Raw genomic sequence first — 25,466 nt, 5'->3', positions numbered from 1 at the left:
TGTCTCGTCACAACTGGCTCGAGAGGTACCGGCGATTTGGAAAATATCCCCGTGCCTCCGACCCCACGCAGAGATTGGTCGTCAACGGTCTGAGCCAGACGAGCAGCAATAGGGCCATCCGATAAGGTCGGTTATCGGACGGGCTTGTCCCGCCCAACTCCCACAGGCCCCACAAGCCCTACCGATGGGGCATGCATTTGCTAACTTCGACCTGGGAAACCCCATAAACAGCAGTAACAGCTTTTTCGCGGCGTCTCTTTGCCACAATCACGAACCACCCGGCCGTTCTTCGCCGACCTTGTATTCCCCACCTTCTTCCTTTCCGCACTCGCGGACAAGGGGTGCTATTTCGACAATCCTTCTACGGGCCAGACTACCGCGAACAGAGCCGGCCGGCCACACCCGAGAGCATCAAAACCCACACAAGCCGAAAATAATCCCAAGATGGCGCCCAAAAAGAAGGGAGGCAACAAGAAGGGCGGGAATGATGACTGGGAGGCAGAGCTCGGCGAGAACATTGCCCCGCCCGCCGATGCTGCTTCCCCCACTGTTGCCGCCGACGACGAGCCTACCGGCGGCGGCGGCGGCCTCATGAATCTGATGCGCAAGAACAAGGAGAAGCGCAAGAAGAAGGGCCTGAGCGAAGACTGGATCGAGGAGAGCGCTACGGCAGCGGAGGAGCAGCAGGCCGAGCCGCTACCGGACTTGACGGCCAAGGCGGCCACAGAGGCGAACCTGGATGACGAGTTTGCGCTGCCGGACAAGAAGGGCAAAGGCGCCAAGGGCAAGCAGCAACAGCAGCAGCAACAGAAGCCGGCGGCGGGGGAGGAAGCCGAGGATGGCGACGAATCTGGTAGGGTGTTGACCAAAGCGGAGAAGGAGAAGTTGAAGAAGGAGAGGGAGAAGCAGCGCAAGAAGGAACAGGTAGGGACTCTGTCAATTCCCCCCCTGTAAATTTTTCGTATCACGTTGCAGGAGTTAACATCTACACCCATAGGCCGCCAAGAAGAAGGCTGCCGGTCCTGCCAAAGCAGAACCGGCGAAGCCTGTCGTCGAGGAAAAGAAGGCCGAGGCGCCTGCCGCAGCGCCCGCGGCCGCGGAGCCCGCCGGCAAGAAGAAGAAGATCCCTGCTCACCTGCTGGCCATCCAGAAACAGCAGGAAGAGCTACGGCGTCGGCAAGAGGAGGCGGAGCGCCTAGAGGCTGAGGAGCGTGCAAGGATAGAAGAGGAAGAGCGCAGATTGGCCGAGGAACTAAAGCGCAAGGAGGAGGAGAAGGCCCGCAAGAAGCAAAAAGAAAAGGAGAAGATCGAGCAGCTCAAGCGCGAGGGCAAGTTCCTGACCAAGGCCCAGAAGGAGGAGAAGGCCCGCAACGAGAGGAAGCTCCAGCAGATGATAGCTGCTGGTATTAAAGTCGGCGCCCTTGCGGAAGGCGAGGGCGAGAAAGAAGAGAAGAAGGAAAAGAAGAAAGTCGACACCAGGAAACGTGGTGGTCGCAAAGATAAGGTAAGCACGGCGAGTCCTACATGTGACCGTGCTTAGCGCATGCAAGTGCTGATCGTGCCCGCGTTTAGATCGACGAAGAGAAGGCCCTGGCAGAGGCTGCCGAGCGGGCGAGGCTACAAGCTGAGGCGCTCGCCAAGGAGGCGGAAGAAAAGGCACGTCTTGAGCGGGAAAAGGCCGAGGCTGAGGCTGCTGCGAAGGCCAAGGCCGCGAAGGAGGCTGCCGAGGAGTCCGTCGACGAGGACTGGGAAGCCGCCGCTGAATCGGGTAAGGAGGACGTCAAGGACAGCTGGGATGCCGAATCCGATGAGGAAGCCGAGAAGGAAGAAGCCGACGGGAAGCCACAGGCGCTGCCATCCCGACCAAAGCCCCAAGAAGAATCGGAATCGGAATCGGAATCGGAATCTGATGAAGAGTCTTCGGAAGACGAACAGGTGACCCAAGCCAAGCTCGCCGAGCTTCAGCGGAAGAAGGAAGCTGCCGAACGCCGTGAGAAGGCCCACCAGGCTGCGCTGGCTGCTCGGTCCAAGGACAACCTGCGCTCGCCGATTTGCTGTATTCTCGGGCACGTCGATACCGGCAAGACCAAACTACTCGACAAGATCCGGCAGAGCAATGTCCAGGAAGGCGAAGCCGGTGGTATCACTCAACAGATTGGTGCTACCTACTTCCCCGTCGAGGCTATCCGGCAGAAGACGGCTGTGGTCAACCAAGACAACAAATTCGAGTTCAAGGTCCCCGGCCTCCTCATCATCGACACACCCGGTCACGAGTCTTTCTCCAACTTGCGGTCTCGTGGTTCGTCCCTCTGCAACATCGCTATCCTGGTCGTCGATATCATGCATGGTCTTGAGCCTCAGACTCTCGAGTCCATGAGATTGCTGCGTGAGCGCAAGACGCCCTTCATCGTGGCCCTGAACAAGATCGACCGTCTGTACGGCTGGAAGAAGATCGACAACAACGGCTTCCAAGAAAGCTTGGCTTTGCAGAATAAGGCCGTGCAGAACGAGTTCAAGAGCCGCCTCGAGCAGACCAAGCTTGCCTTTGCCGAGCAGGGTTTCAACTCGGAGCTCTTCTACGAGAACAAGTCGATGGCCCGATATGTGTCGCTGGTGCCCACATCGGCCCACACCGGAGAGGGTATTCCGGACATGCTGAAGCTGATTGTTCAGCTCACCCAGGAGAGGATGGTAGGCTCGCTCATGTACCTCTCCGAGGTCCAGGCTACCGTTCTCGAAGTCAAGGCTATTGAAGGGTTTGGTATGACCATCGATGTCATCCTGTCGAACGGCATCCTCAGAGAAGGCGACCGCATTATCCTCTGCGGCACAGAAGGCGTCATCAAGACGAATATCAGGGCCTTACTCACTCCCGCCCCGCTCAAGGAACTCCGCCTCAAGTCGCAATACGTGCACAACAAGGAGGTCAAGGCGGCCTTGGGTGTCAAGATCAGCGCGCCGGGTCTCGAAGGCGCCATTGCTGGCTCCCGGCTGCTCGTCGTTGGCCCTGACGACGACGAGTCCGACCTCGAGGACGAGGTCGAGGGTGATCTTGCCAGTCTTTTCAGCCGAGTCGAGAAGTCCGGTCGTGGTGTCAGCGTGCAAGCGTCGACGCTCGGCTCTCTCGAGGCACTGCTGGATTTCCTCAAGGACTGCAAGATTCCAGTCGCCAACGTCGGCATCGGTCCTGTATACAAGCGCGACGTCATGCAGTGCGGTATCATGCTTGAGAAGTCGCCCGACCATGCCGTCATGCTCTGTTTCGACGTCAAGGTCGATAAAGAAGCACAGGCATACGCCGACGAGCAGGGCATCAAGATCTTCACTGCCGACATCATTTACCACCTATTTGACAGCTTCACCAAGCACCTCGAGGAGCAGAACGAGAAGAAGAAGGAGGAGTCCAAGATGCTTGCCGTCTTCCCCTGCGTCCTACGGCCTGTCGCCGTCTTCAACAAGACGAACCCCATCGTGGTAGGCGTCGACGTCATCGAGGGCTCGCTCAGGATCAACACTCCCATCGCCGTCATCAAGAACAATCCGACCACGGGTCTAAAGGAGATTATCCCGATTGGGAGGGTGTAAGTTTCCATTTCTCACCCTACTGTCTTACTCAGGTGCAACCCCCCGCTAACGCTTTTGTGTCATTGCTAGGACCTCTATCGAGCGTGAGCACAAGCAGATCCCTGTGTGTAAAAAGGGTCAGCCTTCGGTGGCTGTCAAGATCGAGATGGGTGGCCACCAGCCAGCCTACGGGCGTCATCTCGAGGAGAAGGACGTTTTGTACTCGCAGATCTCGCGCAAGAGCATTGATACGCTCAAGCAGTTCTACCGGAGCGACGTCACCAACGATGAGTGGCAGCTTATTATCAAGCTGAAACCCATGTTCGATGTCGCGTAGATTGCTTTGGTGGTAGGTGGAGTGGAGGTGATGGGGGAAGAATGAGGTTAAATGAAAAACAGGGCAGGAGGGGGGAAAAGTAAAATAAAAGGATCAAAGGGATGGATAGGTTTCTCATCAGGAGACGAGGAGGAACGTAGGCAGGGTCGTCTGGTCAAAAGGTGGTCGATCTGTAAACAGGACTCGCATTACCTTGGCCGAAAAAGGAGGATGTTGCTGGTTACTACTAGTGTTGTACCATTCGTTATATGCTACTGTACCATTCGTTATATGCTACTCCGGGGTTGCAGGTTTTTGGCATATTCAGCCATGTTCTTGGTATGTCTCCTGTCTGTGATCTTGCGAGACCCGTACGTCAACCAAGCAAGCCTCCCTTCTTATTCAGCAACGGCGGGGATTATCCTAAGGAGCGGATGCCCGTTCTCTTCTTATCCTTGCTTCCAGTATCGGCTGGGAGCGCTGCCGAGACCCAGATGAGCGTATAATTGAGGGCGATCAAGATAGCGCTTGGTTGATTTATTACCAACTTTGTCCTGTTAACTTCTAAGACGACAAAAGCCATGTTGCGCAAAACCGACCTACCTGCTGCTGCCTATTCTCCCCTATCAGATAGATTGATAGATTGGTAGTAGTTGCTGTGGCCATGTTCACGTTTATATCCGTTCACACTCTGCATCCTCCGCGCGGCGTATGCTCTGCGTTCAAGCAACATATCGAGGTTAACGGTGTGGGTTCGTGACATTGTCAATGAGACTGCCAACCTTTGCCTCCGACCCATAGCAGCACCTGATGAAAGAGCGTACGTAACTGTCCTGAGAATAGATAGGTATCCTAAGCGGGGGGGCTAGCGTGTAACAGTAGCATGGTTATAGCCAAGGGTGATGTTGGCCCAAAGAGCGGGTGAGGATCTTTGCAAACGGGGAATATAATGTCTTTTTTCTATGTAGTAACGTTGAAGCATCAAAAGCAAACTAGCAAGAAAAGAGAGACACCACAGAACTGGTGCAGCTCACCCTTCACTTGAATCATTTTACCCCTCATCTCCTCTAATAGAGAGCAAGGCCCGTGATGGGCGCTGCAAGCCATCGTCCTCCTTTATCATACTCATTCGAACTTCAATCCCACATACATTGCCAACCCCACCCATCTCCTCTTTAAAAAACATATCATGAGTGTAATCTCCCACCTTTCTTCGTGACAACAGTAAAAATGAATCCCTACAGAACATGTGCAGTACGCCCCGATATATGCTTTCGCTTTCGTATTCCTATGAGGCCCATCTATCAAAAGACCACCACCCGCACCCTTGTCCTGCGAAAGTTTGCCCTGCCACATACACACAGAGAGACATTGGGGGGAAAAACGGAGAAACCCGAGAATTGAATTATACGCGCGAGGAAAGAAAGGGGTTGTGAATTTCCTTTCCCTCCTTTTTTACGGGTCTCCGGCGTCCTCGGGCTTAGACGAGGCATCAGCATCCGTCATCTCCTCGTCCTTGGATCCATTGGCGCCTTCTTGTTGCGACTTTTCAGCCTCGGCAGCCTTGCGAGCCTCTTCCTCGGCCGCCCTCTTGGCAGCCCGCTCGGCCTCGATCCTTGCCAGGACCGCCTGACGCTCGGCCTCGATCTTCTCAAAGTGGCGTTGCACGACGGGGCCAGCCAGGGCACGAATCTCCTCCATCTTGGCAATGTACACGGCCTTGGTCGTGTCGTCGCCCTCGTCATAGAGCCAGTCCTGTTTACATTGGTCAGCACCTCCTCCGTACGAGAACCGCCCGGCGGGTAATCAGCTTACCTCAGTCGCCTCAAGTTTCTCGCGGATCTTGGCCTTCTCCTCATCGCTGGCGAGGTCAGCGTATTGGTCGTCGAGCTTGTTGCGGAGTTCGTAAATGTATGTCTCGAGCTCGTTCTTCTTCTCCTCGGTGTCGGCCACCAACTTGTCCTCCATGACCATGGAGGCTTCCTTCTCGGTGGCCGCATTCTTGGCGGGCACGTCGAGCGACGTTGTGCCACTGGAGATGGGCAGCTCGCCTTTTCGGACTTGCTTTTTAACCTTCCTCGTCTTGGGCTTCGAGTCGTCCTTGGCGGCGTCCGTGTCCATGGCCTTGTGTTGAGATTCAGTGGTTAGTTTCTCTCTCATCTCGTGGTCATCCGGCCGGTCCGCCAAATCGCTAGACGTAGCAGCACCGGTCCTGCGACGCTTCGACTCTCTAAAAGGCATCTCCCCGGCTTCACCGGCTCCCAGCTGCGCAGAGTCCACCGATAGCGGGGGGTTTTCAGTCATGTTTCGGGCACTCACATCAGGGTCCTTCTTGTCTCCGTTTTCCTCCTTGATCTCCTCCTCCACCTCCTGGTCCTCGACGTAGTAGCCGCTTTCGACGTTCAGGACACCGTGGATGTTGACACGGGCCTTCAACTTGCAAATCATGAAGTCCTCGGGCTGACCCGTCGCCTTTACTCCCTTCACGGAGAAGCGGCCGATGAAAGGATCGATGGTGCCGGGGAGGTCGGCGGTGGCGGTATAGCGCGCTAGCAGATCGAAGGGCTGCTTGCGGTAGAAGGTGAGAATCTTCGTCGAGGGCATCACGTTGCCCTTGTTGAAGACAGTTAGGCTGGTGTCCTCGTCGGGGATCTCAGCATCCTTGTCCCAGCAGAACTCGATGGGATAGCTGATGACGTCTTGGACGGCGAAGTCGCGGACCTTGAAGACGGGGGAGAGGATAGCGCAGCTAAACGCACAACCACGGGCAATTGCCTCGTCTTGGTTCAGCGTGAACGAGAGGGGCTTGCCGAAGAAGGCGCTGACGCGCTCCTTGACGGAGGGGACACGGCTGCCGCCACCAACGATCTCGACAATGTCGATGTCCTCCTTGGTCAGCTTGGCGTCGGCAAGAGCCTGCTCGAGCGGGATGTGGACACGGTTAAGCAAGGGCTCAACCATGGCCTCGAATTCCTGACGCGTGATCATGGCACGCACATCGATGTCGTTCATGAGCGACTCGATGTTCAGGGGCGCCTGCTGATTCGCAGACAGGACCTTCTTGACCTTCTCGGCGGCGGCGAAGACGCGGGTGAGCGCCTTGGGATTGCTGAAGATGTCGATCTTGTACTTGCCGTGGAACTCCTTGGCCAGGTGGTCGACAAGGGCCCGGTCGAAATTCCGGCCGCCGAAGTGGCGGTCGAAGGCGGTGCCCTTGACGGCTAGCTCGCCTTTCCTAAACTCGACAATGGAGCAGGTGTAGTCGCTGTAGCCGATATCGACAAAGGCGACACGGCGGGGCTTCTCGTCAGCCGCCGGGAGGTCCAGCTTGGTGATGCCGTAGCCCAGAGCGGCGGCAGTGTTGTCGTTGATGAGACGGAGGAGCTTGAGGCCAGCGATCTCGGTGGCGTCAATGAGGGCGCGGCGCTGGACGTCGGTGAACCAAGCAGGCACGCTCATGACCATATCCGACACGGGAAGCTTAATCTCATTTGCGGTGGTCTGCTTGATCTTGCTGAGCAACATGGCCACGAGCTGCGTAGCTGTGAACTGCTCCTTCTTGCCCAGGTACGAGACCTCGACGCCAACCTTGCCATCGATGTCGACCAGCGGGGCAGAGATGAACTCCTGCTCTATCTGCATCTCGGGATCCTTGAGCGACCGTCCGACGAGGCGCTTTAGGCAGCCGACGGTGTTCTTGAGGTTCGAGATTTCTTGCGTCTTGGCAGCCTCGCCGAGATAACGGGACTTGGGCCCGAAGCCAACAAGGGACCTGCTAGTGGGTTAGGCGCCTGTCGACAAGGCTGGGGAAGCCAGTGCTGGACAAAGCGAGAACTTACGGAGTCGCCCTGTTGGAAACCTCGTTGGTGATCTGTACGACGGAGCCGAATCAGCATGCGCACTCGCTTCCACGACATCACCAAGCTATCTTTTCTTCACGTAGCACTGGTGGCGGGGCGGTTTTTGACGTACCACATCGACACCCCGATTCCTCGCGACGGCGACGACGGTGTTTAGGGAACCGAAATCGACACCTGGAGCACACGAGGCAGGGTCAGCACCATGGTTTCTTCGCACGGCGCTCAGAATCGCAACTTACCGACAACACTCATGTTGGGCTGTGGGAAGTGAGGGGCACTAGAGGAAGCAGTCGGTTGTGTAAACAAAGTTGAACGAGCACAACGCTAAACTCGGTAGTAACAGGCTAGTAGCAGGTGTGGTATAATGCTCACCAGCTAGGATCGAGAATCGGCAACGGCGTGAGTTTCGTTGTCTGCTCAGATGCGAAGTCTGGCAGTGGGTAGATCGCGCGCAAAATCAGATAGTCGTCTTCGCAGAGTGGAATGTGTAGAAACAAGTCCGGTTGGCAGGCAGGGCCCGAAAAAAAAAATAAAAAAATAAAAAAAAAAAATCAAACCTGAAGTGCCCGACTTCTGACACACACACAGAGGGTAGGCTCCCCCCCTCCTAAAGGCCTGATGGGGCCGTCATTGAAGCCACGCCACGGTGTCTCCCGCAAAGCCAAGCGGCCCAGAAGTCAGGAGAAGCTTCTCGATTGGCCCCGCGCTTTCATCTCCTCTGCCCCCAGGCTGTGGCAAGGCAATGCGTGATACCATTAGGCTGCGAGGCCACCGGCCTGGCGCTCCAGGCAGGTACCTCCATTGCCCGTGATTACAAAAATTCATTCCTTGCTGGCAAAAACTCAATTCAGTCTGTTTTCTTCTCATCATGAAGTTCACTCCCGCCAAGCCCCACGTAATCGAGGGGCAACTCGTTGCGATAAGCCGATAAGACCATTGCCGCCTATACCCCCTGTGTATGCCTATCACCCCACCTTGGCCACTGGCTGTCAAGGCGAAGACCCGACGACACACCGCCCTGCCCCTCCGCATTTTCATCTTTGCCCCGCCATGTGAGGGAACAAGGGCAGACAGCGATGCAAAGCTGGCTAAGGCATTCTCTCGAATCGGTGTTTAGCTGATTGCCATGTACGGGATTTGTTTGATTTGCTATCAGACCGCCATGGATGCCCAACGCAGGAATGGGCGTTAATTCCCGAGGATTTCGAGCGCCGGAAACGGTAGGTTCAAGTACTTGTTTGTCATGCCTAGCCTTTTGAGACCCACGGGCGGGAATGTCGGGCCCAATACACACGTAAAGCCCGGCCGAAAAGGTCCTCCGCAGGGCCATGTCGGGTCCCCAGTGGCATGCGGGCATCGCAGAGCATCGTAAGTGGCAGGTTTGGTCTGATCCCGACTACAATATGCGGAGTATCGTACATGTATAGACTTACAAGAATACCGTCACACTCGCCAACGTTTCCAGATGCATCTCGAAACCTCCCTTTCCCCCTCTAGGTATATTGATCTTGTCTCGATCCTGGACAGTTCTTCCGCCCGCGGGGGGACCTCGACTCCATCCGCCCATTCGCTCCCAGGAAATCTGTTCGTCTCTGCGTCGCCGCCCTGACTTGACCCCCAGCCAGCTCGCAACTATCGGCGTTCTGTCCTCGTGCTCCGGCCAGGCTTCGGGGAAGGGCTCCGGCTATCGCCCGGGCTCGCATGGGACTCGCCAATCTCCAACTCTACCTCATCCATCATCGAAGGCCGCATCCAGCTCGCTCGGCCAAGCGGGCTTCTCTCCGTCCGGCCGCCCGTGCTCGCTGGCGGCGATACGAGCGGCGGTTGCCGCGCAGCAGCCGTGTACGGATCAGCCGAGGCCGTATCGTGTCCACCGGACTGCTCGAGCTGGGCCGCGCTTCCATGGGAGCCAGCGCTTTCGCTGCTCGCGAGTCTCACGTGTGGCGGCCGGCTGGTTGTTGGAGGTGGGGTCGGAGTCGAGGTGGGTAGGGCGTCCGTCGAGTCTCGGAAGCCCGCCCGCCGCAGCTCCGACTCGGGCACCTCGTACACCTGCCCCGGCGGCGGCCCCTGGAAGATGCGCGAGTTGCTCATAAACTGGCTCAGCTGGCTGGCCTGCGCGAGCTCGTACTTGCGCCGGTCCTCCTCGCCCATGATGCTTTCGACCCGCTGCGGCATGTACACTGACATGTTCCCCGTGTGCGCGGAAAAGGTGCTGTCGAACGAGTCCCGGCGCTGTGCCGTCCTCTCGGCTCCGTTGGGATGGAACGCCGCCTGGAGGACCCCGATGCTCGCCACCGAGTCGTCTGGGTGCTGGTACCAGCCGCTGGGCGTCCGTTCCGGCGCAGCAAACTTGCCCACCACCCTGTCGGGAGGCTGCAGGATACCCCTGGATCTGCTCACTCCACCGCCGCTCTTCTTGTTGTTCTCCTTAACAGCACGTGACAGCTCCTTCCGTTCTTGTGCTGCAGGGATGAAGGACTCGGGCACAATGTTGAGGTCGTCTCCCGTCTTCTCAGCCTGCTCGATCGCCTCCTGGGCAGTCGTGTGCGAGTCAGCGGCTGCGGCGTCTGCGCGGGGGCCGCCCCAGGTCCGCTGACCTGCGGTGAAGATGCCATACACCATGTAATACCAGTTGAAGAAGGGGTTGAGCACAAACATCATGGGGTAGAGCCAGATCTTGAATCTCCTCAGCTTCGCCCCAAAGTAGATCATCAGCAGCCAGTTGAGGCCCAGCGAGATGGCGATGAAGCCCACGGGTAGCTCGTCAACCCTCTTAGACGTCGTGAGCAGCGCCAGGACCATGATGAAGAAGAGCAGCGCCGTCGTGCGGATCGTATTCTGCATGAATCTGACTAGAACGAGGATCGGGTACCGCTTCCAGAGCCGCCAATCCGTCAGCATGCAGACCTCGTTGGTGATGAAGCCGAGGAACCACCGACGGCGCTGCTTGATGAGCGACCGCATTGTCTGGACCGCCTCGGTCTTGCAGAAGGCCGAGGTGCACATCTGGATCTGGTACCGCTTCTTCGCACCGATCATGAACAGGTGCGTCAGCCACCGGTCCTCGCCCAGATGGCTCTTGGCGAAGTCGAAGAGGTCCTCACACTGCTCCGCCTTGTCGGCAAAGTAGTACTTGGCCATGCGCCGAAACGCCGAGAACCGTAGCATGGTGAGAGCACCCGGGAGGCAAGTGACGGCCCCGCAGCCCGACTCTACCGTCCGCTCAAACAGCTGGCCGTGGATGTACTCCATGTCTTGGAGGAGTGTGATGAGGCTGTGCTTCCTGGTCGTCGACGTAATGACGCCCGTCATGGCTAGCATGTCTCTCCGGTTGCCTGGGCTCAGTTCCATGTCGTAGACAAAGTTCTGCAGACAGACCCTGTCCAGGATACAGTCTGAGTCGATGAAGAGGATGAAGAGGTTGTCGTTTCTCTTGAGGTACTCGTGGTAGACCTTGTCGATAAGCTTGAAGGTCTGTTTTTGGCAGTGCCTCTTCCCGCCGTGAGGGAACCGCGAGACGGTGATCCTAGCCGCCTTGTACGTCACGTCGATGCTTTTAGGGTACGATTCGAGCGTCAAAGGGACGCCGAGCTTTTCGATGGTATTGAGATACAGTTCATCTTCCTGGTCGCCGTCGAATGAGAGGAAGACGTGGATGCACGAAGGCGGGTAATCACAGTCGACGACAGAGTTCACCGCCGTGACGAGGACATCGGGCTCCTCCTTGTAGCAGGGCATGACGATGACAACTTTAGGGGCCGATACCTCGTCAAGAACTTGCTTGATACGCTTCGTTCTTCCGAGGTGGTGCGTGACGATTTGGTAAATGCAAAAGAGCCAAGGAACCGTCAGGAGGCCAGCAAAGCTCCAGAAAGCAAACCACTGGAGGACGCTGACCATAGCCGGCGGCCATATCCGCGCGATCTCGCTAGGGAGTGGCAAAGTCACAATCATGATGGGCAGGAATATGAACCTGCAAGAATGACGGTTCAGCGGTGACTCTGGAATGTTGAGGAGGGTGCAATACCTGAGCAACGCGAAGGCGACCCCCACGATTACAGCTAGGAGCCGGACTGTCCAGTGTTCTGCTTTGACAAAAACCTTCCAGAGGCAGTAAAGAAAGGCCGCTATCCATAGGAACCATTCAAGGAAAGCAGCAATCATCACCGCGCCCACTATGGCGGTGTAGATAATCTGCAGGGAGCTCGATCAGCCCGTCTTGCACTCATAAAGGAGTTCAGAAGCAGCAGCATGGCTTACGTTGTTGAGCGGCCATGTTTCCCTAATATCATCCGCCATATCGAAGGTGAGGCCGACGAAGAATGATGCCCGAGTAAGCTGCCTGTGTGCCCAGAACCGTGATGGGGTGAAAGATGGAGAATATAGACAATCAAATGCCCAGGAGCCAAGCAAAGCCGAGGCGGCGTCGTGGCAGCTCTCCGAGTTGGCCAGCGCGCGGTGAATGGGCGGCCGACGGGAGGCTGCACAAGCGAACGGTTACTTGCAGGGCCACGTCCGGCCGACTTCCAAGTCCTGGGTAGCGGGAAGCCGACGCTTTTGAAAAACAGTCCCACTTCCGTATTTTTCTATTCAGGGAATGTGGCGTGCTGCGCGCGCGCCCGAGCCGTGGGCGAGAGCCGTCAGAGGTCCGTTAGCTGCTGGTTCTGATGTGCCCATGGCTGCCGGACGGGATGACGAGGAATAAAAGGAGATCCGGGACAATGTAAACCGGGGAAGCTCGAGAGTCACCTTGACCTCAAGCACACGCTCAACACCCAGACCCGCAGCCATGGCCACGACAGCGCTGATCATTCAAGAATTGGCGGCATTTGACCAAGGGAAATGAGCAAGCAGGTGTATTGGAAGTAAGACGGTGGGCCAGCGGGAAGGACAATATCTGCAAATGAAGTACTTTTAGCCGGCGTCTCTTTTCGAGGCAACGAATGCCCACTGGCCCATACTGATCTTCTTTTTTTTTCCCCCAGATCTGCGCAGAACGGCAAGGCAGATGTAGATGCAGTTGCACTCGAAGCCGTGTAGCTGAACTCAAGACTGTTCTGGCCCAGGTGCTGTATGTACACTCACCACTGGAGGGGTGACATCGATGGATGGGCTTGGGCACGGCTCAGAGGAACTGACCGGATGGTCTAGACAACACGCGCCAATTGGCAAGATGTAGTCAGATTCTAGACCGCAACAGCAGAGAAAACTCAAAGCATGAGTACCACCTTCCTACCGATCCCTCCTCCATTCTCACCGACGTCCTTGGAAGACCGGCTGAAACGCAGTGAAGCATGAACGTTCTGGAAGATTTTCCCGGTAAAAGCAGCAGAGACATGAGACGAATCATGCCTTCCAGAGATACGGAAACCCAGAGCACTTGCTGGTAACTGCTCGTCCAGAGAAACGAGATGAAATAGACAAGAGCGCAGGTCTCACCGAGACTCAGAGAGAACGACGCCTCGAGCAAGGCTGTGCATACTGTAGTGCGACAAACCTAAGGTACCTGCGCTCCTAAGCAACCAACACATGACGGGCGGGATTGGTAGGATAGATTAAACAGGCCATAAGCTGAAAATCCGAGGGTAGCTTTCATTCAGGTAGCGCTGCAGGAACCGAGGCAGAGGCCAGAAGAAAGCCAAAAGGGAAGGAATTGGCGACAGAAAATCCCGGGACGTCGTACTGCAACACCACCACCTCAGATGCATTACCGCGTCATTCGTCGACCGGACAGAGAAAACAAACAAAGAGAAAAAAAAAGGGGGGGGGGGGGGTGGGGGGGGGAGACGAGATCGCCGCCTCCGTGTATGCAGCAAGGACAAGCCAAGTATACTAAGTGGTACAAGTCTTGTCGAGAGAAAGATGGATGGATTATTGATTCTCGGATGCCGGCAACCTCCCACTTTGAAATTCATCTCGTCCCATTTGCCCAGGCAAAGACGAGGAAGAAACAAGATCTGCCGAGCCCGCCACAAGTCTTGGAACGGGAGGGGCCAGCCGCTGTTGTGGGTTGGAGGTCGACTTTGTGGGGGCGGCAATTGCTGCAACGGGAAGTAACATTGACGCGGGGGGTGGGGGATGGGGTATGGGAAGAAGAGGGTTGGGGAGATCGCCGAGAGCTCTTCCGCTGCGAATCACACCTACCCCTGGACTGTTACTATGGTAGATACTAAGAGAGCGACCGAACTAACTCACCTTTCCGGGTAGGTTATGGAATGGGCCAGGCATATCCAGCGGAACGAAAGGGGCATTCCGCTTCCGATGGATTCGTCATCCCCTGCGGGATATAATACAAACGAACTCGCAATAACCTCCACCGAGGCAGACGGGTCAGCGGAACCTCGCAACGGAAATGAGCTGGCTGGTTGGGTCCAGCATGCCATTTTCCGCTCGAATGGCTTTCTTCCTCGGCCCATTAGTGAATCTCGCCGACCTGTCACACAACATCAGCAGGACCGGGTAAGAAGAACCTATCAGACATGGCAAGGTGGGAAAGAATCATGGCAAAAATTCTGCAATCTGCTGTGTATCGCACGCTATTATCACGCTCATTGTCTTCTTGGCTAGTAGAGTAGGTACCTAGGTAGAGCCACCCGCTCAGTGGTCCTCTCCCGCTGGCGCTTGTTGTTAAACCGAGCAAGGCAAGTTCCCTCCGACGCGGCTTGCAGCCCCGTTCCGACTGCGGCTCTGCCAATCAGTAATACCGGCGAAGCGGCCGAGTCGCTTTCGGAGATGGGTGTCACAAAACTAAGCCGGCGGTACTCGCTTGCCTGCGATCCTCCATCGTCCTCACTAATCGTGGCCGACCCATCGGATGTGCGCCAATGACCACCATCCATATGCTTGATCGCAACCCTCTTCCGACGGCACATCGGCGTCTGGACTTGATAGAGTAGCTCAAGCCACGAGGTGGGCTCCAGCAAAGCCGTCGAGATCGATCGGGCGTCGACACGTGCTCAGTATCTCTGGGCTGAGAGACCGGCTACCACCCCTGCCAATGGCCGCGTCTATCTATGCAAGACCGGGAGCGCTATTTGGTAGCGGAAGAGCTCATAGTCGTACTGATAGCATAATTAAATGTGATCGAATGCGTGGCCGAACTGCATCGCGTCAAGTCCTATCATATACCCGCCAAACACGGTCATGTCAGAAACGTCGCCTAACCGTTGTGCTTGCTTAAATACTGTCATTCTCCCAAATAACGGCCGCGGTGTTTGCCTGAAGTAGAGTGCATGCGATGATTGCTAGTCATGCTCTTCTCTGGCATCCATCCATCCAGCGACCTGTTGCGTTTTCTCGGTACGTCTGGGCCATTTGGGACTGCGCGAGCCGCGAAGGGCACTTGGTCCGGAGGGGAATGTTTGCTAGGGTTTCCATACCAGTCAACGTCGCTGAGTTGGAGCTTTCGGACGCGCTGTCCACTGCGCTCTTTGCCCGACCGATTATCAGGACGATTGTGGTGATGGTGGGAAGCGGGTTTTTCGTGTCCTGCAGAGAGAGAATGAATACGGGTGTTGTGTCCGTGGGGGACTAAGACTTCTTCACCGTCATTTTCCTCGTTCTCACGGAGATCAAGGTTTAGCACGAGATTCTTGATGCGCTGCTGCTCCTCCTTCGCTGCCTGCCGCTGGTTGATCATGGCAACAGCAAAGGTCGAGTCCGAAGGTAATTCGACCGTTCGGGTCTGCAATGCATCAGCTACAGCAGAAAAGTGCGAGAAGAACCGCACAGCACTTACCTGCTGGCGATTCCCCCTCTTCGTGAGCAGCGAGAAGGCCATCGTTCCGCCCGGAGTGCCCGTTCCGCTCTCGGCAGTTTCGCTGCCACTGGCTAGTTCGCGGTTCTTGGGTCTCACTGGAAGCGGGATGTCGAATTGTTGCTTGCGCTCGAACTTGCGTGTCTCAAAGCTCTCAGCCATGATCTTGGCATACTCACGGTCAAAGTCCGCTTCATCTTCGGGGTCGATCTCCTCCTCCTCCCTGGTAACTACAATCGCCTCCTCCTCAGACTCGCTGTTGTGGTACGACGGATTCTGCTCGGATTCCTGCACAGTCCACACACAGTTGGTTGCTGGCTCTGGTTGAAACACTGATGGGTCGGAGCATACCTCTGCCTCAGCCTCCTCTGAGCCGAGCTCTTCATCGTCGTCATGCTCTGCAAGAGGCATATCATCGCCGTTCTCGTCGTCGGACGACATTGCGCTCGTCCTATCGTCTTGCTCCACGCCTTTGTCGAGCCCGGAAGTTTTGTGGTCTTGGGCAACGGCCAGCTGGAAGACCTTGGAGGCTTCCTCCAAGTTTGACGCAAGCTTCCATTGAGGCCTCGTTAGAGCAAAGATGTCCTGTACGAGGAACTCAATATCCATGGGCAAAGGGTTCTTGGTATGGATGTAATATTGGAAGAACGAGAGAAAGTAGTCCAGCTTCTTGCCCGCGGCTCCTTTGTTGAAAAACATGCCGCAAGTCTCTAGGATCGTGGAGATCAGGCGGATGCGGAAAAAGTCGTCGGGTTGATCGAACGGGTTGATGCGGCCGGGAATTGGCGGGCCTCCTGAGCGTAGGAGTCAGCAGAAGTGCGTGTGCTAGGAATAGGCGCCCTACCATGACCAAACGTCATGATCTTGTACATTACATCGAAGATCACAGGGTGTTCCAGCATTCTGTAGTTGTAGAGCTCCCCCAAGTACTTGACCTCGGCGACTCTGCGCTGGTTGAACTTGAAATCATTCTGCTCGAGGCCGAAGGCAATAGACTCGATCACTGAGTCGACGACGCCGATGACAAAGTCAGTGTGGTACCTGTAGATGGCGCTCAACAGGATGGCAAGGAGATGGATGTTGCCGTATTTGATCTTTCCAGGCTTGGAGAAGACCTTGTGCAAAACTGCGACAACCTACGCAAAAGTGTTAGTCGGATAGCGAAGGGAGAGCGGTGGCAAGGTACCTCTTTCTCCTCCCAGTGAAGTCGGCGAATTTGCCTGAGAATCTTGCTGTAGTTCCGCTTGGACAGATCCGCGTAGACTAGTTTCCGGATGAAGAGCTCCATGGGCGTTCTCTCCTTTTGCTGAATCGCTGGGCGCTGTGGAGGGTCGACGTAGTACACGGCATTCTCAATCAGCATTCTCTCGGCTTGTCCGATATGCTGCACGGACTTCTTGCGCTGGAGTGTTTCCAAGAAAGATGCCATGCGAGGCGATGTCTCGGGGTTGCGAAGGAGGTAACGGCCGCAGTTCTCTAGGAGATTGCAGATGATCTCGATATTCATCCGCGAGAAATCATCAAGGCTGACCTTGAGGCAGTGGAAGACGACATGCTCGGGGACGATGCCAAATTTGGTGAGCTCAGCAAGGTAGCGGATGTTGCTAAGCCTCACCTGGCCTAGGAATTCCTTTTCCTTGCGCCGTTGTAAACTGCGGAACTCGGCATCAAGGTATTCCACCAGTCCTTTGGGGATGTCGGACATATATTGACCCAGCGTGGCAACGAGCCTCGCCCAGCTCGGGAGGAGATCACCGCGGCCCTTGGGAACGTCTGTTAACGCCTTGATAAGCCGGTTTCTTGAGGCCTTTGAATTAACATAACAGAAGTCGATGGCTGTCTGGTCAATTGCCTCCTTTGTCGTGAGATCTGGGAGCCGGGCCAGGAGAAGGTCAACCTGGGCCCCGATTGACTTGTTTGCGATCGCGACGGACTGGTCGTCGGGAACACTCTCGGCGGCGCTCGGCGTCTCGGCGACTTCGGCAGAGTCAACCCTCTTGCCCACTTGCTCATCGGCATCGGGCTTTTTCTTTTTCACCTCTTCGAGAAGGATTCCAGGAACCTTGCCACGGAGATCGACGAGGTTTTCGTAGAAGCGACGCTCCTCTTCGTCCTCCCAGACACCAGAGCCGTCTCCTTGGCCACGCAGATATTCACCAGCTTTGACGATGCCGATCGAACTGTTGGCGCTAGCAGAAGGGTCTTCGCTGTCTTTCAAGTCTGGCATCTCGGCTCCAATGACGTCTGCAATGACCTGGGCGTTGGCGACCAGGCGCTCCTGGGCCTTGACCTGTTTTTCGAAGTTGGCCTGGCGGTCCTCGAACACTTCTCCGGATTTGACGTAGGCCTCGGCGTTTTTGCGCGACTGGTTGTAGATGGCTTTCTGATCACGGATGAGGTGGCCCTTGACATCCTCAAAGTAACGCTTCAACACGTTCCTGAAGCGCTCCTGCAGTTCGGGGGAGGTGAAAGGAGGATCTTCCGATGTAGGCGCGGACCCGTCCTCTTGATCCTCAGCTTCATCGCCGGTCTTAGTAGCACCATCTTCTTCCACCGTTTTGCGGCCCTCGGATCCGGCGGCTTTGACGCCCAGGACATCCCAGCTGAAAGCCTTGACAAAGACGACGAGCAGTGGCAGGTTGGCATGCTCCCGATCGTGACCTAGGAGGTCCTTCAATACTTCCAGCGGGAATGGCTCGGCGCCGCCACCTTTTCCAGACGACCGAGACCTGAGTTCTGCCGGCTTTCCGGCCGTTCCATTTGTGGCATCGTCGGGGCGCTTGATGTCGTCGAGGGTGCGCAGGACGCCAACGAGCCAGAGCTCTGTCACCACTCGGAGGAGGACCCGTTGCCGGGTCAAGCGATCTTTTTCCTCCTTCTCCCGCGCTTCGGGTGTAAGCGTCTTGAGCACGCTCTTGTCCGGCGTGGCCATCGCCTTGCCCAGGTGCCACCCGAGGAACGACGTGAACTCCGCAGGCCCGAAGCGCTGGTGCAGAGCACTGACAATTTCCACACCAGCCTCGATTTCCCCAGGGGACTTGAGCTTGCATAGCCCTTCATGGCAGGCAGAGACAATCTCGGAGAGATATTTGGACAAGCTCACGGTCCTGATCTCTTGGAGGAACGTGTTTAGGGTTGCGGGGGATATGGCGGTTCGCAGGCGCTTTATGAAGGCGGTGTTCTTCTTCATGGTCGAGTCGAGGGACTTGGCCACCGGAAAGAGGTCTGTTACCGAGGAGATTTAGCAACTGCCGGCACGCCCTAAGCAGCCTGCGCTCTCACCTTTCTCCCCATCCCAGGCCCTCTGGTTCAAGTCGCGCAGCTCATCTGGTGCAGGACAGACGTTAGCTAGCCGGACCGGAACCGACCCCGTGCAACCCCCCGAAACATACGCCGTCTTGCGCGATCCATGGCAGGCCGTTGGCTTGATGTGTGCAATTGCGAAAGGATTCACAGCGGCCGTGCATTCGGAGTTCGAAATGCTAAGGGTTGAGGAATCGGAAGCGGCAATCCCCATCAGCAATGGTAGGCATCGGTGACGTGATCTGGACGGGCAGCCTCTAGAGGCACTCGGGGTCGAGAGAACTCTGACAAGAGTAGAAGGCCAGAGATTGCGCTGTTCGATGCTGGTGGGAAGAGCTTTTTCCGGGGACGAAACTCTATGCCGGTTTGGTGACGGAATCGATAAATGATAAGTTTTGGTGGATTCAAACACCTGCGCCCGGTGACTTCCCCCCGGGATTGGATCATTAGGCGCGTTTTAGCGCCCGATTGCCCCGCAGGCGCAGAATGGAACTCGCCGAGGGTTCCCGCTAAGGTACACTGGAGAGATCTCCGGACACACAACTCTACTACTGTGGAATTTGAGTCTGCCCGAGACGTTGATTCAGACAATACTGAGTGGGCAACGCAAAAAATCCAGCGCTTGCGAAGATACGCGTGCTACGTGCTACGTGCCACGGACTGTCGATTCCTCCAAACGGTAGGTATCTCAGGCACCCAAAGCCACAAACCCCGCACTGCTGCTACAGGGCTTGGATTCCTGGCGGTTGGCCCATCAGCTCCCCGTCCGATAACCGATCAGAAAGACACAAAGAAAGATAAGCAAGGACATGATGCCTCAGAGGCAGGATAACCGTCATTGCGCTTCAGATACTGCCAAGATTTGCAGCAGAATCATGGGATAGGTAGTATCTCCGCACAGCAATCCGAGCATCTACCTTGCGCAGTGGACTCGATCCAATTTCGGCGCAGGCATTTGAGCTCTGATTGATGAGGCCGGTAGTCCGGTACATAATAAATCGCGAAAACACCGTAGGCAACGGAAGACCGCGGGTCTTGGCCCGAGCCGACTCGAAGTGATTCGGGACAGGACCGAGCCGATCGGATGTGGCGGCCTAGGATCCGCAGCGGCCTCTTGGCTCCGGGTCAATCTTCAAACCCCTGGCGGCGGACGAGTCTGGCCCGCCTCGGCGAAACCCCCTGTCGTCCCACTTCGAGCGCCATACGACCCCCATTGACCCCTGATACAGCAAGGCACCACCGCCATACCGTCCCGGAAAAGGAGAGAGAGAGAGCGGACGCGGGCATCGTGGGGCTGAGTCCTGCAAGTTTAAATACGCACGGTCCCTACCTCTGTACCTACACAGCTCCGTTTCTTTGCCTCCATCCGATATGAACAAGGCAGACGAAACGCACCGCCGTGCTGCTGTCGCTATTCTTGGCTGGGGTTGCGGCGGCATGGCCAAGGGCGATCGAGCTATCTCCGTTGGTATCGTGCAGTGGGCCGCCTTATCAGCACGGCTGATAGCGCATGGCAAATCACCGTTGTCAAGGGCGAGATAAGACTGCGGCAATCCACCCGTTCCGTGCCTGACACCGATCGGTGTATGTCCGCGGAAGACGACAATCCTGCCGTGGAGTTGCTGCGTCTCCGGCTTCCTCGGACTACGTGTGGAATCTCCTGCTCTCAGATCTGCTTTCGGTGGAGATACCACATACCATTCCTCGTCGTATCACCCTCGCTCAATGGGCGAACCGCGGCCACACCCCCTGGCTTTCCAGCCTTTGGCGATCATGCGATGCCTTTCGCCCACATGCTCCCGCGGAGACGAGTCGGGCTTACCGCGTACGGATTACACACATGTACGTTAGCGTCGCCTGGCCCCTTGCCCATAACGACCCTCGTCATCAACAAGCCACTGCCGGCTGTTATCATGCACGTCAGGACAGCTCAGATCCCGGAGAAGCAAAGACCCTCGGGATGGCGGAGAAATGGATGAGGCAGGGTGGGAAATTGAAGCCCTGGCTATGAGCTTGTGTTTAATTCTCGCAAAGGCCCCCCAATCCCCCCATGGTCTCTAGGCTCTGCCCTTATCCTCTTCTATAAACGCCCTGCTTCGGCGAATCCCCGCCTGCGCGTAGACGACTTGTACCATTTAGTGCGTGCTCTAGTCTCTTAGGCCGCTTAGTTGTTTCACGAGACCGTCCGATATCATGGAGGTGGTATCCCCGTCGCCGATTGGCTTTCGTTTGCCCTTACCTCCTATCTCTCCACTGCGGGACCTCCACGAGTTCGAAAAACAGAATGCTATCTTGTCAGCCTACAATGCCGAAGGCCCGTTGCCAGAACCAGCGCGGCTCTACCCCCTTCCCCCGAAGCCAAGAGAGAACACGGTCCTACCCGAAGACCTGAAGACGCCGGATCACCACGTGGAGAGAGATCCTCGACTCATCAGACTGACTGGTGTCCATCCTTTCAACGTCGAAGCACCGTTGAGTGATCTCTACGACGAGGGGTTCCTGACAACAAAAGATCTGCACTATGTTAGGAACCATGGCGCAGTACCACGGGTCGAGGACACCGAAGTCCTTGATTGGACATTCACGGTGGAGGGCATGGTCGAGAAGCCGGTCACGATGACGCTGCGAGACCTCATCCGGGACTATGAGCAAGTCACGTACCCGGTTACCCTTGTGTGTGCCGGCAACCGAAGGAAGGAGCAGAACATCGTCCGGAAGACCAAGGGCTTCTCGTGGGGCGCTGCCGGGCTCTCCACGGCCCTCTGGACCGGCGTTACCCTGCCAGAGCTACTAGCCCGCGCCGTTCCCAAGCGCGGGGCCAAGTACGTCTATTTCGAAGGCGCCGATAATCTACCGAATGGGTCCTACGGCACATCGGTCAAGCTCAGTTGGGCCATGGACCCGGAGAGAGGGATGATGGTGGCCCACATGATGAACGGCGAGATGCTGCATCCCGACCATGGGAAGCCCCTGAGGATAGTCATTCCCGGGCAGATTGGGGGTCGCAGCGTCAAGTGGCTGAAGCGGATCATCGTAACGTCCGCGCCCAGCGACAACTGGTACCATATTTACGACAACCGCGTGCTTCCCACGATGATCAGCCCCGAGGACAGCGCTAACCTCCCAGAGACCTGGAAGGACGAACGATATGCCATCTACGATCTCAACACCAACAGTGCCATCTGCTACCCCGCCCACGACGAGATGGTCCCGCTCACCAACGGTCCTGACACATACAAGTTCAAGGGCTATGCCTACGCTGGCGGCGGCAAACGGGTTACCCGACTTGAGGTCACTCTTGATCAAGGGAGGACGTGGCTGCTCGCCGACATCTCATATCCCGAGGACCAGTACAGGCAAGCGCCGGACGGAGAAACGCTGTTCGGTGGCCGGCTGGACGTGTCGTCACGAGAGGCTTGCTTCTGCTGGTGTTTCTGGGAGCTCGATCTGCCGCTATTGCAACTCTGCGACGCCAAAGACGTTATGATACGGGCCATGGATGACTCTATGATGGTGCAACCTCGAGATATGTACTGGAGCGTGCTGGGGATGATGAACAACCCGTGGTATCGGGTTGTCATCCACAAGGAAAATCATGCGCTGAGGTTTGAGCACCCTACGCAGCCGGCACTCATGCCAGGCGGCTGGATGGAAAGAGTCAAGAAGGAAGGGGGTAACATTACCAACGGTTTCTGGGGTGACAAGATGCCGGGCGAGGAGACGGGCCCGGTCCAGGAAGAGTCCGCAAAAGAAATCAAGATGGTCGACGACAAGGTCACCCGGCGTATCACCGTCGACGAGCTCCGCGCGCACGACGGCGACGACGAGCCATGGTTTGTCGTCAATGGTCAGGTCTACGACGGCACACCGTTCCTCGAAGGCCACCCTGGCGGCGCAACCTCCATCATCAACGCTGCCGGACAAGATGTGAGCGAAGAATTCCTCGCCATCCGTAAGTCCCTCATCCCCCTCCACCGTCCCCAACCGTCAACTAATCTTCGCATCCCCCAAAACCCAGACAGCGAAAACGCCAAAGCCATGCTCCCAACTTACCACATCGGCACCCTCGACCCCTCCTCCCTCCTCCCCACCCCGCCCGAATCCTGCCCTCAATCCCCCTCCCCCATCTTCCTCCACCCCAAAACCTGGACCCGCGCGCTACTCGCCTCCAAGACCGCCATCTCCCCCGACACCAAAATCTTCACCTTCACGCTCCCCCACGCCTCCCAACAGGTCGGTCTCCCCGTAGGCCAGCACCTCATGATCCGCCTGCGCGACCCCGCCACCCGCGAGGCCATCATCCGCGCGTACACCCCGCTCTCCGAGGGCACCGACACGGGCGAGCTGCAGGTCCTCGTCAAGATCTACCGGCCGGACCCGGAGACCAAGCAGCCCGGCGGCAAGATGACGCAGGCGCTGGACTCGCTGCCCCTGGGGCACGCGGTCGAGTTCAAGGGCCCCGTGGGGAAGTTCGAGTATCTCGGCCGGGGCCGGTGCGCCGTCAACGGCAAGGCCCGCGACGTCAAGCGGTTCGTGATGGTCTGTGGCGGGAGCGGGGTGACGCCTATCTATGCGGTGCTGAGGGCGGTGATGAAAGATGCGGAGGACGCGACGCGGTGCGTCGTGGTGGACGGGAACAAGGCGGAGGGGGATATCTTGCTAAGGGAGGAGCTGGAGCGGTTGGAGGCGGGGGATCGGGAGAGGTGTCGGGCGGTGTATACGCTCAGCAGGCCTGGGGAAGGGTGGAAAGGAGTAAGGGGGAGGATGGATAGGGCGTTGTTTGAGCGTGAGGTTGGCGGGCCGACGGGGGAGAGGGATGCGTTGGTACTGATTTGTGGGCCGGAGGGGATGGAGAGGGTGACGAAGGAGGCGTTTCTGGGGATGGGGTGGGACGAGGAAGATTTGCTGTTCTTTTGAAGGGCGGTGAGAGTGGGTGGTGATGTTGTTCTTGTGACGATGATATTTGTAAATGACAGGCGCATGGGATGGACTCGAGAGCGGTATGTAAATTGATTGGGAAATATTTCTTTGTAGGGAAATGCCTTTAATTTATATTCTCTATCGTGAATTTATACTGCAAGATCTTCACTGTGACTAGTGCGGAGATGAGAGAAGGCAACATTCAACTGGAATAAGCAAATAATGAGGGCAAGGAACTACTGGTCCTTCCTTGGGCCGACTTATAACCTATCGGGCCAGGGTTAGAGGTGTCTGGCTGGAGGAGTAAATATCCTTACCAGCGCCGCATAAACACGACAGGCAATTCACGCATGTAACTAGACGTAAATAGACTTCAGTTAATTTTACTGGGGATATGTGATTTATTGGCACGAATACTATGGTCTGCGAAGTTATGTCTGGGAGTGGTCACGTCTGGTATCACGTGGCCATCTCGACATCGCCAATTGGAAGGTCCCCATTGGCCCTGGCAATCAGGAAGCTCTGACGTCGGAAGCAGCACCAGCACCTCCCGACTCTGAGCGAGCAAATTCCTGCTCCGCGGCAGCAAAACCACCGCCGACCCCGATCACTCAAATCAATTGAGACGCCGTCCGCCCAACCACAGAGAAACGATGCGCGCGACGCTCCGCCTCCTCGCGAGTGTCCGCCCCGCGGCGAAGTACCTCGAAGCCGGCACGCCGACGGGCCTGACGGGCGTCTACACCCACGCCTCGCCGCGCTCGACGCTCCTTTACCTGTACACATCGACACTCGACAAGCTCAAGGCCGCACCCGAACACTCCGTCTACCGGCAGTCCGTCGAGGCGCTGACGAGGCACCGGCTGGCCATTGTCGAGGCCGCCGTCCCTCCCGGATATGAACAGTGGGCTGAGAAGGCAAAGCAGCTGATCAAGGAGCATCCGGAGCAATTCAAAGTCAAGTCGAGCGACAGTCTGACCGGCGCCGCTGCTAAGCGCATCGAGAAGGGTGGCCAGATGTTCGTGTTGAGGCACTTGCCCAAGAAGGTGGATATGCGGGATCAGGAGTGGGACGGCGAGGTTGACGAGGGTCCGGAGCTGGAGGGGAGCAGGACGCTGGAAGAGAAGCAGGATCTGAGGTTGCTTTTTGAGAGGACGGATTTGGGCGGGACGGATCAGGTGCAATGGGAGCCGGAGCCGCAGTTGACGGCTGACCAGTGGGTCTTCCTTTGACGCCGAGGCTCGGATTGGAGAGCGGCAGTGCTAATTCGGTTGTTTGCAGAATCCAGGAGGTTGAGGCCAAGATTGGCGCTGGCTTGATCGAGGAGGTTATTCAGGTTGCCGAGGGCGAGCTCAAGCTTGTCGACACGATGCTCCAGGCCAAGGTGTAAGTTAGCTGCCCGCGGATACCGTTTCGGATTACCTAGTTGCTGACGACATGTGCTCTAGCTGGGAAAGTCTCGAGGAGCAGCCGGCCGAGGGCCAGTGGACCTACTTCGAGCGCAAGCCCTAGGGCGCAGGATGTACCACCACATGAAGAGCTGTACATAACTATACCGCGGTACACATGGGTCTGAATTAGATAGACCGTGCATGCCTGGTTCGCGGTGAGGGGAGGGAACTCGGTTTCACGGGGAGAAGGCTGGTAAAAGCATTCGGCATCATTGAATGTGTCTAGGGCTGCTCTGTGAAACTGCTAGCCAAATAGTAGATGTCTTTATTATTATTCATCGGGCGACTTGTTTCTG

General features: G+C 56.8%; 6 protein-coding genes across 6 annotated transcripts; 3 read left to right on the top strand and 3 right to left on the bottom strand.

The window, feature by feature from the left end:
• Positions 1–444: 444 nt before the first annotated feature.
• FUN12 (eukaryotic translation initiation factor 5B) lies at positions 445–3,901 on the top strand (the record flags this gene model as incomplete). The annotated part of the gene is made up of 4 exons (XM_071064426.1): positions 445–924; positions 998–1,504; positions 1,573–3,581; positions 3,655–3,901. The coding sequence occupies 4 exons, from the start codon at positions 445–447 to the stop codon at positions 3,899–3,901; spliced, it is 3,243 nt and encodes a 1,080-aa protein (XP_070920527.1).
• Positions 3,902–5,335: 1,434 nt separating this feature from the next.
• On the bottom strand, positions 5,336–7,992 carry SSE1 (adenyl-nucleotide exchange factor sse1; the record flags this gene model as incomplete). Its single annotated transcript, XM_071064425.1, has 6 exons — positions 5,336–5,635; positions 5,696–6,145; positions 6,200–7,652; positions 7,720–7,751; positions 7,853–7,914; positions 7,980–7,992. 6 exons carry the CDS (start codon positions 7,990–7,992, stop codon positions 5,336–5,338), a joined length of 2,310 nt encoding a protein of 769 aa, XP_070920526.1.
• A 1,380-nt stretch (positions 7,993–9,372) lies between these two features.
• Positions 9,373–12,039, bottom strand: MFIFM68171_09005 (chitin synthase; the record flags this gene model as incomplete). The annotated part of the gene is made up of 3 exons (XM_071064424.1): positions 9,373–11,713; positions 11,768–11,934; positions 12,001–12,039. The coding sequence occupies 3 exons, from the start codon at positions 12,037–12,039 to the stop codon at positions 9,373–9,375; spliced, it is 2,547 nt and encodes an 848-aa protein (XP_070920525.1).
• Positions 12,040–14,984: 2,945 nt separating this feature from the next.
• Positions 14,985–18,907, bottom strand: NMD2 (mRNA decay protein; the record flags this gene model as incomplete). The annotated part of the gene is made up of 9 exons (XM_071064423.1): positions 14,985–15,060; positions 15,120–15,228; positions 15,286–15,424; positions 15,479–15,784; positions 15,848–16,290; positions 16,341–16,632; positions 16,683–18,721; positions 18,779–18,823; positions 18,889–18,907. 9 exons carry the CDS (start codon positions 18,905–18,907, stop codon positions 14,985–14,987), a joined length of 3,468 nt encoding a protein of 1,155 aa, XP_070920524.1.
• A 2,085-nt stretch (positions 18,908–20,992) lies between these two features.
• MFIFM68171_09003 (Nitrate reductase) lies at positions 20,993–23,716 on the top strand (the record flags this gene model as incomplete). The annotated part of the gene is made up of 2 exons (XM_071064422.1): positions 20,993–22,751; positions 22,818–23,716. 2 exons carry the CDS (start codon positions 20,993–20,995, stop codon positions 23,714–23,716), a joined length of 2,658 nt encoding a protein of 885 aa, XP_070920523.1.
• A 656-nt stretch (positions 23,717–24,372) lies between these two features.
• MFIFM68171_09002 (ETC complex I subunit conserved region-domain-containing protein) lies at positions 24,373–25,231 on the top strand (the record flags this gene model as incomplete). The annotated part of the gene is made up of 3 exons (XM_071064421.1): positions 24,373–24,935; positions 25,001–25,105; positions 25,168–25,231. The coding sequence occupies 3 exons, from the start codon at positions 24,373–24,375 to the stop codon at positions 25,229–25,231; spliced, it is 732 nt and encodes a 243-aa protein (XP_070920522.1).
• Positions 25,232–25,466: the final 235 nt, after the last annotated feature.

This window comes from Madurella fahalii, assembly GCF_045866475.1.
Source record: "Madurella fahalii IFM 68171 DNA, scaffold_5, whole genome shotgun sequence".
In the NCBI taxonomy this organism is placed as follows: Eukaryota; Fungi; Ascomycota; class Sordariomycetes; order Sordariales; genus Madurella; species Madurella fahalii.
The sequence above is the reverse complement of the archived record's forward strand: the minus strand, read 5'-3'. Positions and strand labels throughout refer to the sequence as shown.